Source organism: Bacillus rossius, chromosome 1, assembly GCF_032445375.1.
Source record: "Bacillus rossius redtenbacheri isolate Brsri chromosome 1, Brsri_v3, whole genome shotgun sequence".
Taxonomy (NCBI): Eukaryota; Metazoa; Arthropoda; class Insecta; order Phasmatodea; family Bacillidae; genus Bacillus; species Bacillus rossius.
The window spans coordinates 199,790,955-199,805,477 of record NC_086330.1 but is presented as its reverse complement, the minus strand read 5'-3'; the positions used below and the strand labels follow the sequence as shown (position 1 = coordinate 199,805,477).

At 41.8% G+C, this 14,523-nt stretch overlaps 1 protein-coding gene across 3 annotated transcripts in view; it reads left to right on the top strand.

The window, feature by feature from the left end:
* LOC134527233 (glutamine synthetase 2 cytoplasmic) overlaps positions 1–14,523 on the top strand; it is a 617,039-nt gene that overhangs the window by 344,232 nt on the left and 258,284 nt on the right. For all 3 annotated transcript variants that reach the window (XM_063359727.1, XM_063359725.1, XM_063359726.1), the window contains exon 4: positions 331–605. In XM_063359727.1, the coding sequence (XP_063215797.1) occupies positions 331–605 (275 nt within the window). The remainder of the gene's footprint in view (positions 1–330; positions 606–14,523) is intronic.

The window sequence follows — 14,523 nt, the reverse complement described above, 5'->3', positions numbered from 1 at the left end:
ACTTTTTAATAGCCATCTTTATTTTGAAGGCATCCATATCTGTAGGTTAAATATGTATTTGCTTCTGATAAAGGTAAAAAAAACTTTGCCACCAGATTTTAAAAAAAATTAATATGGTAGGAAATATAATGATTACCATACAGTTGATTTCTTACTTCGGACAGCATCACGTCAAGCATGATGAAGTTATCTATTTCTTCCGCGAGAGTGCTTTGGCGAAAAACACCAAGTGTGCACGTGTGTACCATAATGAGATCCGTGCCCGCAGGAGAGAGAGCGCGGTGCAGGCATGGCTGTGTGATCTGAGAAGGCGCGTGTGCATGTGCGCAGAGTCTAACAAGCGGCGGGCGTGCGCGGAGGCAGCGGAGCGCGCTGTCGACACGAAGCCGTGGTTCGGCATCGAGCAGGAGTACACGCTGCTCGACATGGACGGTCGACCGTGGGGCTGGCCCACTAATGGCTTCCCCGGGCCGCAAGGGCCCTACTACTGCGGCGTGGGCGCCGACAAGGTGTTCGCGCGCGAGGTGGTGGAGGCGCACTACCGCGCCTGCCTCTACGCCGGCATCGACCTGGCCGGAACCAATGCTGAGGTCATGCCTGCTCAGGTGACTACACACTGCACTGAGTGCTCTGTTCAGGTACTCAAGGGAACGCAACAACGTAACAGTATAACAATCAACCAACGCATGAAAATCAGTCGTTTATAAAGCACACCAGTGAAAAGACGTCACCAACCCTATAAATTAAAATTGTAAAACATAATAAAATACATAATTTACGTTGTGTTATAGTGCTTTGCGTAGTTTATAAACCGTTACCCTAAAACGTCAGTTTTGAACATTTCGTATCTTGAGTTTCTTGCGTAGTTTATAAATCGGTAATGTAAGATGTGATTACTGAAGATTTTACCTGGTGTGTTTTTTTGCGTAGTTTATAAACCCAGCCTTACAGAGTATATTGTGTGCTCTGATCAGGTACGTACACACTACTGTACATCCAACTCAGGAAACTATATAGGTACCTATTCTGCTATGCACCCTGCACCCCGACCATTTAGACAAGTTAGTCCACATTTAATGTAGCTGTAAGAATTACACAGTTGATGTATTAAATGTTATTACATACCATGTTGCTCGAGACCGCGATTACTCAACAAAAAGTTATCTCGTGGTAAAACTTAACTAGTAAGTCTCTTTCGATTACACTGCAGTCAACTCTCAACTTCAATATGTACCTACTCTCCTTAATCTAAAGCCTCCAAGCCACAACCCTTTACACAAACACTGCGTTTCGCTTTGGTCAGAGCAATTCAACCATCTCTTCAGTATGTAAATAAAAGTTCACTCAGCTTTCTCTCAATAGCATCTCTGATGAAGTGGTTACTATTTCTATGTTCTTCGTTCTTTTGTGGAATACCGGCTTATGCGCTGACTTATGTACGCCTTGGCTGTCGCTAAATAATATAATACACATGTCATTTCCCTAACAGTTCATTAAAAAAAAACCTTTTAAGTAAATGGCTTCCTTAGCGGCTTCTGATGGAGCCATGTACTCGGCCACCATACTTGATACGTTATTACTCAGAGATAGAACACAATCTGTGAATAATTTCCTGTCCTGCTCATCATTAGCCCAGTCGGCATCCACAAATGCCACAACATTGTTGCCAGTTGTTTTGAAAACGAGGCAGTAGCTCCAGGTACCAAAATAGTCGTTTGGCACTTTCCCATTGTTTTTTTATTGAATTTTGCATTAAACTGCTGAGCACACTGACGAATGTGTGATGTCTTGCCGGGATTGGACAGCCAAATACATAAGCGAACCTATCAAACTTTGACATGGCAAGTTTAGAAAACCTTGGTCATTGCAATTCTCATTATTTTTTCTGAGTTTATGACTCTCATCCAAAATTGTATTGAGTGGTTTACAGTTTAGCATTCCATACTTGTCCATCACTTTATGCAGGTTGGTCCACATAAAGCCCTTCCTTGTCTGGCACGTTAAATTCAAGCCCAGGCAGTGACTTGCTCCCCCAAGGTCTCTGCATTTTAATCTGCGCATTATTTCTTTCTCAATACTAACCTTCTCTGTATATTATTAGAAAAAAATTACAAAGTCATCGACATACACAGCAACAATTACAGTTCATTTTCTCACTACCTTGCTATTTACCTTGCTATTTACCTTGCTATTCATATTCAGACTCTCTGTATCCTGTCAAGCAATGAATGCACTATGTAACATTTTGTACCAGACCCTAGATGATATTTTCAGCCCATATAAAGCCTTTTTTAAGTAGACATACTTCATTTTTTAGACCCTTGGCAGCAACCTTCATGCTGTTCCATGAGCACCTGCTCGAGGTCACCATTTAAGAAAGCTGTTGTTACATCAAGATGATGAATGTCCTAATTCATGACTGCAGCTAAAGCCAACAACATCCTGATGATCAAGTTTCTGACAACAGATGAAAATGTTTCATCGAAATCCTCACCAAATTCTTATGTTAATTCCTTGGCAACAAGACGGGACTTGTAGCGAATTGCATTACCATCCCTACCTAGCTTAACTTTGAGCAGTCATTTGTTTTTTACTACTCTTTTATTCTGGATGATTAATCAAAACCCAAGCATCATTCATAAGTGAACCATATTCTTCCTGCATTGCTAACAGCCACTTTCGCTTACCACCACCTAAAAGTGCATCTTCCACAGATTTTGACACGTCAGTGTCACACATTACAAGATACGTCACCATGTTGTCAAATGATTTCCGGCATCTCTCTCTCACTAGGTACCATTTTTTACATGCTTTATATTAGCTTCACCTGTATGTTTGTTTGTCTGTCCGTCTGTAACTCTTTCGACTAAGAGTGAGTGGCTCATCACTGTAAAATGTCCCACCAATTTCACTACGTTCGTTAGCTGAGCGGTCTAAGGCGCGCGACTTCTGTGACGTTAGCTTTTGGATTCAGCGATCGTGGGTTCTACTCCCGGCCACGCCGAAAAAAAAAATGTTTTTTTTTTTTTCCGGTAAATTCTATGATTATATCCATACATCTAACTGTAAATGATTCGGAGAGACTTTACCATTTCTTTGTGACGTTGCAACTCCAAATAGTTATCTCAGATGGTAATAGGTAGTGTCGGTAACTCATTTCCCTATGATAATTATACATAAATATAGTTTAAAAAACTAAAAAAACATGCTTTTAAAGAATATCAAACTAAAAAGTTAAAAATAAATATAGTTAAAAAAACTAAAGAAACATGCTTTTAAAGATTATCAAACTAAAAAGTTAAAAATAATTTTAAAATTTAATTTATGACAATAGTATATAAGAAATACTAGTTTGGATAGCGAGAGTGCCACGGGTGCGGCGAGAGTCCCGAGCAAAGTTCCGAGCGAAGCGTCAAGCGATTCCTCGTCGAAGAGAAGTGCGACGGCGGTGACGAAGTGCGAAGACGGAGTCCCGCGACGGAGGTCCATGAGGAGTGCTGCGGTGAGAGTTGCACGAGGGATGCAGCCCAGCGAGTTGTGCGGTGTGTAAAAACAGGACTGGAGAATAAACATTTTTAAGTGTAATTGATTATTAGGCATTTCTAGAAGATTATTTGTTAGTGATGTAAATATTGGTAATAAATAAAACTGTGAGGGCCTACCGGTGTTACGTTTTGAACTAGTTGTATTAATAGTGGGCGCCACCACGTGAGTGGGCATATGGACCCGACAAGAGACTCTTATTCAGGGTGTAACATGGCCCGTGTGAGGCGAGATATTAGCCCTCCTGGCCTCGAAGTCAACACCTGTTCCTAAACCGAGCCCGCTCTCAGCGTCGGGCACACTTCTACCTATCCGCAGTGGGCTCTTAAGGCGTCCCACAAGCCGCTGACTGGGTTAAGGACCCACGTGGCCTCCAAACAAAAAGACACGTGGCTCGATTAAGTTGGTTTTATTGTTACGTTACACGTCCTTCTACAATCCTCCCTTTACACAGCTAAAACGCCCGAGGCACGAATTGGTATAAGTTGAGGAGGCGGACCACACACGTGGCCGCCTCAAGCCTTTACGTAGAACGAAGGTATTAAAAACCTCCTAAGAGTATAGAAATTAATTACTAAACAGCCCCCACTGACCGAGAGAGGCCCCGAGGATGAAAAAGAAAACGATTTGGATTAGTTAAGTTAACAGAGCTACTTATCGGTGAGACAACGGTGATGTCCTCGGGGTGTCTGCAGAGACGTCCGCTCTCGGCCGGCTGAAGGAGACTGAGGCGAGACAAGGCTCGCGGCAGGAAACATGGCGCTCTTCGCGCCGAAACCAATTACCGTTAACATTTTAGAGACTGCGTTCCCCGGGTTATTATAGTAAACAGGATTAACACTCCTAAAAATTACTTGACACTTGCTGATTAATAAAAAGGATAATAAAAGTTACAATTCTTAAGGGATATATTTAAATAGTATCTGGCTTCGGTTTCATTCGGTGTGCTTCGCGAATGTCCAGAAGCATCCTTATAACTAAATACAAAACTCTAAATAAAAGTACATAGAAACCCTCCCGGCCGATCTGCCGTTACTTCGCACTCGGGAAACAATAAAAACAATTGACAATTATATATTAAATTACATTTAGGGGTGTGGTGCACTGGCTCTGCAGCACCCTCTTGCCGTGCGACTAACACACACACACACACACACACACAAACGCACGCACTCGTTAGCAGGAGGTTTTAATAGAGGGTGGTGGTGTTTGGGCGGTGGCATATTGGACTCCAAGGGACCGCAGGCCCGGACGATGTCAACTGTGTAGTAAAAACGTCAGGTGGGCAATCCATTTACGAACCCAGTAGTTTTCCCACTACGATTGATTTTTAATAATCGTAACAGTATTAATTAAATTTTAAAATGATACGAATAGAAGCAGAATGAGAGATAAAGATGGCTTGGTTGCTATAACTCTTTTTGTTGCAACATTTCAGGCGACTAAAGGATACGGAGACGTCGAGCTCCGAATGTTACCTGTATTCTAAGGTTGGCAGTCACAGTGCACAATTTACAGGGCACTTCACTTGATAAAGCTGTTATAGACTGTACCATTGCACAGCTGTTGTGTGAAACATGCCAAACTTGTTAAACTTTTTGTTGTGTTACTAAAGACATCTCTTTATTGTGCTTCCTAGCTTGCCGCCATTACCAGATAACTCCTTCTGCATGGCATGCAACCCCTGCCCTCCATAAGTCTCTTAGAAAAAACATCTCTCCTTTCCTAATATTCAAATTATAATGTTTTAGACACAAACAGAACAAAATCTTAAGATAACACCTTACAAGCACTGTCCCTCAGTTACAATAGTGTTCACCAAGCCTCAACTTCAACATCTATTCATACATTTGTTTACATATAATCTTTCAACCAATTGGGTTTCTTTATACAGCATTTGTCTTTCCTGTCTCCCTGCTTCACCTGACCGTGTCCTTGTTTACCAGCACCCGTATTGTTATTGTCAGAAAAGCCCTTGAAACCCTCTCTCAGTAAATCTGATTCTGAATCAGAGTCTTGTGTAATGTGACTTTCCCTCACCACTTCTTCTTGCTGAATGTCTTCGTCTCCAACTGCTCTCTCTTCCTTCTTGTGTGAAGGTACGCAGGCTTTTACATCTTACATAGGTGCAACACTAGTGATGTCACTGGTGAATGGTTGAGGGACCTTGTTGACATAATCTCCTTCATTTCCATTCTTGGTCTTAAAGAAAGGTGCCGGAATCAGAAACCATCGATTTCGTCTCTATTTATCTCATCAGTTTCCATAACATAGGAACGTGGTGTGGACCAATTTGCACAATGGTGCCATACCTCCTTAGGTCCATGACCCAAACCTTGTCTCCCTGCTAAAAATCAAGTAAATGTCGGACTCTGTGTCTCCTGTCATAGTGAGCCGCCTGTTTCTCTTTTGCGAGAATTTCTCTAGTGTGTGTCAAACGAGGTTGTACCACCTCCTCCAGCACTGCTGGAAGAATCGGAAGTGTAGATCGCAGTCTACGATTCATCAGCATTTCTGCTGGGCTGAAACCACAATCCAAGGGTGTGGTTCGATATAACAAAAGGCCCAAAGAGATATCCTCGTTTTTCTTCAGTAGACTCTTAGCAATCTTCACAGCTGCCTCAACACAGCCATTGGACTGAGGGTAATGTGGAGAAGATGTGAAAACTTGGAACTTGTAGGTGTTTGCAAAGCTTTGAAAGTTTCTTGAAACAAATTGTGTACCATTATCATACCGTACTATTTCCGGTATGCCAAAACGTGCAAAAATATATTTTAATCCACTTATCACTGCGACATCTGTCAAACAAGACAATGGATATATTTCAAAATATCTTGAGCAATAGTCCGTGTCATTTAGGTACCATGTGTCACATTTAAACATCTACTGCGACGATTTGCCATGGGCGAGATGGCCTTTCTGCTTGGAAAAAGGGTTGCCTGGGTTTTTGTCTCTCTGGCACACAACTTGGGCAGTTCCTAATAAAGTTTTCTAGTTGTGAGGATAATCCAAACCACCATACAGACAATTTTCCTCTTTCTCTACATCTCACTATGCCCAGATGACCTGCATGAATACATTCCAGACAGTGTGACCAATCGAGTGCCTTTGAGCAAGAAAGAGTCTGCATAGGTTGTCATTTTTATATTGCCAATAAGGTAGCATGTACTCTGGGACCTCATTTTTCTTGGGCCAACCTTGCACGCAATAGGACTGCAATTGTTTGCAAATATTGTCTTTGTCTTGCTCTGCCTGAATAGTAAGCAGGAACTGATCACTTATGGGACAGTTAGAGATGATCTGGTGAACAAACGCTTCTACTTCTCTCTCCAGATCTACCTTTGTTCCATGTTGGTTGTCCTCACACAGAGGACACCTCGACAAACAATCTGCCACTGCAAGCTGTTTGCCTGGAATGTACCAAACTGTGTAAGAATATCTCATCAATCTTGGACGGAATCTCTGCAAACGAGGTGTTAACTCATCTATGTGTTTGGTCTGCAAGATTTGAACAAGTGTTTTGTGGTCAGTTTCGAGCATTACTCGTAGTCCCAAAATGTACTGCTGAAATCTGTCCGCACACCATGTGAGAGCTAATGCCTCTTTCTCCATTTGGGAATAACGCTGTACTGTATCGGAAAGTGTACGAGATGCGTATTCTACAACTTCCGGTTTTCCCTCTCATTCCTGCATGAGGCACCCTCCTAAGCCTCTAGAGCTAGCATCTGCACTTACAATGATCGAAGCTGTGGCATCAAAATACGCCAGTGTGGGTGCTTGACTTAACAGTCTCATAGCTTCTGCTAACGCTTCTTGCTGTGGTGTCTCCCATGCAAATGCCACATTCTCCTTCAGAAGGGCAAACAACGTCATAAGCAATCCAGACTTCTCAGGGAGGAATCTGGAAGAAAAATTAACAAGGCCCAGAAACCTCTGGACCTCTGTTTTGGTTGAGGGCACTGGAAATTTTTGAATAGCCTGAATTCTGTCTGGGTCCACTGAAACCCCTGCCGCACTAATGACATGACGTAGATATTTCACTTGGGTTACTCCAAAAACACAATTACTAGAGTTAAGGGAAATACCTGCAGCTTCAAGTTTGTGAAGTACTTGTCTCAAGATCCTACCATGTTCTTGTATACTTGATGCAAAAATCAAAATGTCAACTACATGGAAAGTAGTACCCTCTATCCAGCAACATAGCTATTCTGCTAGAAAAATATTCAGGTGCACAGGATATGCCAACGGGTAGCCTCTTGAAATAAAATCTTCCAAATGTAGTTATAAATGTTGTGAGTAATTGACTATGCTTCTCCAATGGAACTTGATAAAAGCCGGAATTAGTGTCTAACTTTGAAAAATACTTTGCCCCCTCTAATTGCGACAGTGTAACTTCCACACTGTGAATGGGGAAATGTGGCCTCTGAACACACTTGTTCAGCTCAGAATAATCACCACAAATACGGACAGTGTCTCCTTTAGGAATAACCACTATAGATGCAACCCATTTTGTGGGCTCCATGACACGCTCATGATATCCAACTTCAGCAGGCGATATAACTCTGCCTTGAGTTTATGCAATAGAGGTATGGCCACAACTCTGGAAGTTGGTTGAACAAAGGGAGTGCAATTATCCTTCATGATTATTTTAATATTTCCTGCGAATTTCCCCGACTGTTGAAAAAGACGTGGAAACTCATTTTGCGGATCTATCTGTGACTTTGAGGGAGATGTTATGTTAACAATGTTTTTATTGCTCCTTTCCACTGGACACTTGGTCTCGAGTTCTGGCATGGATGCATAATGAATAATGTTTGTGACCAAGCCTGGAATAATACCTGTTTTTCTTGAAAACCCACAATCTGCAACTTTACTAGCGCTGCTCGACCCAGAAGAAGAGTTTGAAGATTAGACAAAACAAAAACTTTGCTGTTGTGTTTAATACCCCTGTGCTCTAATTGTAGCTGTAAAAAGCCCAAAACCCCCCAATCCTTACCATCCGGTCCCTTCAGTCTGTCTTTACAGGGGACCACAAAGTCTCTGTACGAAACCAGTACCATGCTGCCAGGAATGCACGTAACATCTGCACCTGTATCTATAAGGATAATTAAATTTCCGCTCAAAGTTTACAATTTTAATGTTCACTTTCCATGCTCTTGTTTAATATTGACTGAATTGCAGGTTAGTCCCCCTATGAAATGATCCTGACTGCAAGGACTAACACTGTTACAGTCTGATTTACCTTGATTATCCTGTACACTAAATATCTTGGAAGCACTTGAAGCCTTACACACCACTGCCCAATGCCCCTGTTTGTCACAGCGAAAGCACTTAGCACTTCGTGCAGGGCACCGAGAACGTTCATGCTGCCCCTTACCACAAAACCAGCAGATTGCTTCCTTGCGTGGAACCGATGTGTTTTTGGGCTTGGTGGAACCGGAAAACTTTCCCAAGGCCGCCGGCTGCTGTATTGTATCACTGGCCACGTTATCCCTGCTGCGAGATTGACCCCAGTGAGTTCTGTTGAGTTCCAAACACTTTGAACCACCTTGTTGCAGATGCCATGATTGTTGGCTTTGCATCTCCGATTGTCTGGCTATCAGCACCGCTTCCTCCAATGACAGAGAAGGTCTCAACTGTAATTATTAACTAATTTTCCTATCTTTCATCCCTACTACAATTCTGTCCCGAATAAGTTCATTTTTTAACGCACCATATTCACACGAGTCCGCCAAAGTATGCAGTGAGGTTATGAATGTATCCTCTGTTTCAGACCCTTGCACACGGGAATTAAACTTGAATCTTTCAAAGATTATATTCTTGAATGATTCTCAAATGCATTTAAAGCCTCTTCGTATCTGGTAGGCAGAGGCGAAAAATGATTCCACCATTCTTCTGCTTTCTCGCCTAAGACGTACAGAAGAATATCCAAGACACACTATTACAAACTATAATGCCATTGTTTTAACTCTAGAAACTATAAACTAAGACATACTTACAAAGCGTACCGTTGTCCCGGCGCTGTGTAACTTCTTAACTAAGACTAATCGATACAGACTGAAGCACTTATAAACGAAGAAATTATTGCAGATTTTGCGCGGTGTTCTTACCATAGAACCTTACAAACTAAGATACACTGTTACAAACTTTGATGCTACGTTATAACTAGAAACTATAAACTCAACCATATACCCCTTCACAAAGTTTACCGTAATCCCTGTCCTCCCCATGACCTCTTAATTACGACGTACCGAAACACACGTCGACACTTTGAAAATTACAAACTACATAAGAGACGCTCACCGTACAAACTATAGTAATCCTTCCCAGTATTAGACGTTAAGAAATAGAAGCTTAAACATTATGCACTACAATTATAGAATCTAGGAACTAAAAAACACTATACGATATGAACCCGTAATACCCGAACTATAAAGTGAGGTATAAGTAACATTACAAACTAATGATATGAGGCGGAATGTCGACCGAACTCATGCTGCTACGTATCATCTACTTACAAGCTATTACATAAGACATTAGCGGCAGGGGCGCCGATATAAAGTGAAACATTATTTGTTCTAAAGAGTATACTATTCCCGGCACTGGCCACAAACTAACATAAAATGTTATGAAATTATAAACTAATGAAATGAGGTAGATTGTTGTCCGTAAAGGTTTGCGTCGTTAATGAATAGTGACTGCTTACAAACTATAAGATGAAGCCGAAACGGTTAAGCATTTAAACTAAGACATGATTACGTTCTAAGGCGCATACAATCGCCTTAACAAATAAAAAAGACAATACATAAGATATCATGAATGAAGCGATACATAACGAGAATATTTCAGAAAAGTCAAGATGATAGGTGATTACATGAAAAAAAGAGAAATATGTTATTGGAAATTAACAATTCCAATAAGTATTGAGGTCCGGGCCTCCAGGGTTCCCAATTCGGGTACCCATGACGCAGTTCGCTTTAGAAGATTTGTTGGTAAAATCTTCCACCATCTCCGCCTTCGCACGCGACCTGGTAGGGTCCGTGTACTAAAGACAAAAATTAACATTAACACTATTGCTTAGAGGTTACAACTGGTTTGGTAGGAACAGAGATACTCACTTCCATCGGATGATGGGCGTTGACGGATGTTACATCCGGCCTCGACATACCGTTGCTAATGGTCCAAGCCAGCAACAACATCAGGATTCCCAGAGTTTTCATTTTAGTGGATACTTCACAATGTCCACAAACTGCAAATGAAAAGACAGAAAATGTACATTTCAGTTGTAAAACAGAACCTCGGTCCCTAGGAGGAACTCGTAGGAACATATGGCTACATACAAAATAAAAATTCAGAAAAGAAGTAAAATATTATAGAGTACTTGCATGGAGAGCAGAACAACACGAAGTCACTGGTTGACACTGTTGCTTCAGAGTTACTTGTTAACGCCGCCGCTATCGGATAGCTAGTGCCTTTCACAGGGCGGTTCGGGACTTTATATACTTTGCCTCCTGATAACAGGACTACACAATATTTCATAAAATTACCAAAGTATGACGCACTTCGGGAAATAAATAAGTAGGCACAAAACCTAAATAATATTAAACCACAATTGTTAACTATGGATCAACGTTAATCGGTATGAATAATTGCGTCATACGACTCGAAACAATGGTGAAATTATTAAAACGTTAGGTACCTATTCGAATATTTTTCCTGGACTCTTGACGTCAACTAGGTATCTCGCACATCTGTATCCCGTTACTAAATGACATAATATTTTTTATCTGAATTGACTCGATGCATTCTCACGTAATGTGGCTGATACTTAAAAATTGTTGGGACCTATGAAACAGTAATATGTCAATATGTTCATAAACTGTTTTCGAGATAGCAATTCACAGGCAACCTAGAGACCCCGTGTTAAGAAACGGAGCTATTGATAAGAGCGTTCTGCACGTGACTATCCAACTATGCGTAGAGCTCTCGGTAACACACAACAGAATAAGGTAGGCTCTCGTTGTACAAAAAACCATGTATTTTTCTCTGGCCTATCATCTGCGGCTCTGGCCCGTTGATCAGCATGTCGCGATGCACGTAATGACTTGGCGACATTGTGAGAAAGGCCAGTTTCACCCTCGTGGCTCAGCCACTCGAGTCAGCCGGGCAAAGTCGTTACTCTCGAGCGGTGTAGTTGCATTATAAGGTGCATCATCGAGGTACAACGGCATATCGTTGGTAACGAGTGTTACTAGGCAAAAAATACACGTTATCAGGGCGTTGGTCACGTAAATTCCAGAGTATTGCTTATCCTCATCCAAGTATAGTATCGCTAAGGAAAATAGTGTATAGGTGCGCGATATTATATTTCTAATTAGGTACATACAACGCAAATTCAATTGGAATTTACCAATATGTTTGCCATGACATCATCGCAGCTAACAAATATAATTTTCATATTTAGGTATACCTAGCTAAAATTCTAAATATCAAAATAATTACCGTTACAATAACTTGTTTTTATTTTCCCCGTTGTGCCATTGTGTTGGACATTCCAAGTAATCTGATACCTAACAACATATAAATTTGAATAATTTATAGAGCAACTAAAACATAACATTGTGACATAACATAGCAACCGACTTGATGTTTTTTCAAGCGTACCTACATGTTGCATCACCCAAGAGGGTACAGTATGACCAGTAGCGGATCCAGAGGGGGGGGGGGGGGGCTTAGGGGCTCAAGCCCCCTCCAAAATCATCTGGGTCCACTATTGTTTTAGTGTTTGCCTTGATAAAGCCTAGCCTCAGCTGGGTCAAGCCCCTCCCAAACCAAAATCCTGGATCCACCACTGAGTATGACGAACGATGGTCGCACATAAATATTATGCAATGTATAACATCGACATTTCATAACGTTACAGCACAACGTATTTAGCTTTGAATCTTGCGTCAAGCTTATATCGTCATACTTTACGTTACGTTTGTGCTCCTTGTATCTACACGGACACACACATACATAGACTCACGCCTTGCACACAAGGAAACTTGCCTATTGTTTCTATTTACATTGTGTAACATTTCAAGATAACTTAATGTGAAGTAGCAAAGGTCTGCGAGCAGGCGCGAGGGATGTTCAAGCATCTTAGGTTCTTATTGAGAAGCTCACCAGCCTGCTACGATCGCAACGTTATGTTACGAGTTCAAGTTTTGCGATATGACATGCACCGAAACTTATGTGCAACAGTTGTCTCACCTGTGTGCAACGTCTAGACATCTTTTCCAGAATTTTGTGTCGGAAATGTATTAGGGAACGTGTTACGACACCGCTATAGCGAGAAAACTCGAGTGCATTATTTCTCTGGTGCATCCTAGTGCATCAGGTGTTTAAGATTGTGAAATTTCGACTTGCACATCGATGTGCATGCAGGGGATAGGGGTCCTACGTTCTTCTGTTCCCGACCAGTCAGTTACACAATAACTTCGAAATTAGGGCTCGGGGGTAGCGGGGGTTGGTATTTTTGAAATCGGGAGACACAACTCTATCATGCATCGATGTTAACTCCTAAGCCGTTACGCTCGACCCATCAGAGTGCAGTAGCTGTTGCACGAGTTGCAGCGTAACGCCACGTCGGTCCGATGCACATTCAATGCACATGCAGCCTGCTAGCGGACCGATCGAGACCTAAGCTCTTACAGGTATATACGTGAGTTGGGATGCCTACTGGACGCAGTGTCGCGTTAGCTTATTCCATGTCAATGATACCAAGAAGTATTGCATAATAATTTTACTAAACAAACCAAATAAATTCAAAAGGAGGTAAAACAAATGAATACTAATAATAATTATTTCCATTTTTTATTCACGTGTAATATGGGGATTCCCATCCCTACGTTGCGTGCTGGTCTGAAACGGGACCTGGCGAGATCGGTGGGCTGAAAATAGATACATTAATATTAATTTCGTTGGAGCTTACAAGACGTTCCGAAGGGCGCACACGACAACTTGGTTGACGGATCGTTGATATGAGTTTGTAGAAATGATATACTCACGTCTTAAAAATACCTCGGCCATTTTCAGTCTTTTATCGGTCTGGGATTTGGATCCAGTAGCTGCAAATAGAAAGAAACGAAATATGAAATTAAGTTATTAAAGAGGTGCTCCATCCCTGGAAGGAATGCGCAGGAGAAGTATTAAAATGAATAATATAATTAATTTGAATATTGTATACTTAACATAGAGAACAGACGTTTGATGTCGAGGTCTTCTGTCACAGGGTTGCTCTGGATGAACTTGTTTATGGAGTGATGGTTCTCGAGCTAATGCATTCAATGAGGAATTTGTTGACCCTATATAGTGGCCTGGTGACACCGGATCCAAGATATTAAAGCGAAAATTTTTAACCTACTGGCGCAAATGGAGGCTAATTCTGGAATAAAACCAAACCTTCCTGCTTGTGGTCGAACCCTTATCAGTTTTGTCATATTACGTCAACTGTAATGACGGATACAATTATTTTCCTTCAATCTTGACGTTGATTCGTATTCTGTTCGTTTTTACACTGGAGTAATGTTTGTACCTAATATGGTCAGTAATCTAGGACTACAAAGTGCATACGCCTGGACATGCTAACTTTTTTGAACTCCGTACAAGATAACCTTGCGTGCCAGCCAGGTGCTCCGTGTCTTGGCCGCACCATCGAGCTATCGATACAGTCAGTGCGACACAAGAGCGCACTACAGGCTGTCACTTCAAAGTTACGTTTCGTTGATAAGGGGGGGGGGGGAGGCAGTGGTGGATCCAGGATTTTGGTTTGGGAGGGGCTTGACCCAGCTGAGGCTAGGCTTTATCAAGGCAAACACTAAAACAATAGTGGACCCAGATGCTTTTGGAGGGGGCTTGAGCCCCTTAGCCACCCCCCTCTGGATCCGCTACTGGGGGGGGGGGGGTGATATTTTTGGAATCAGGAGACATAAATC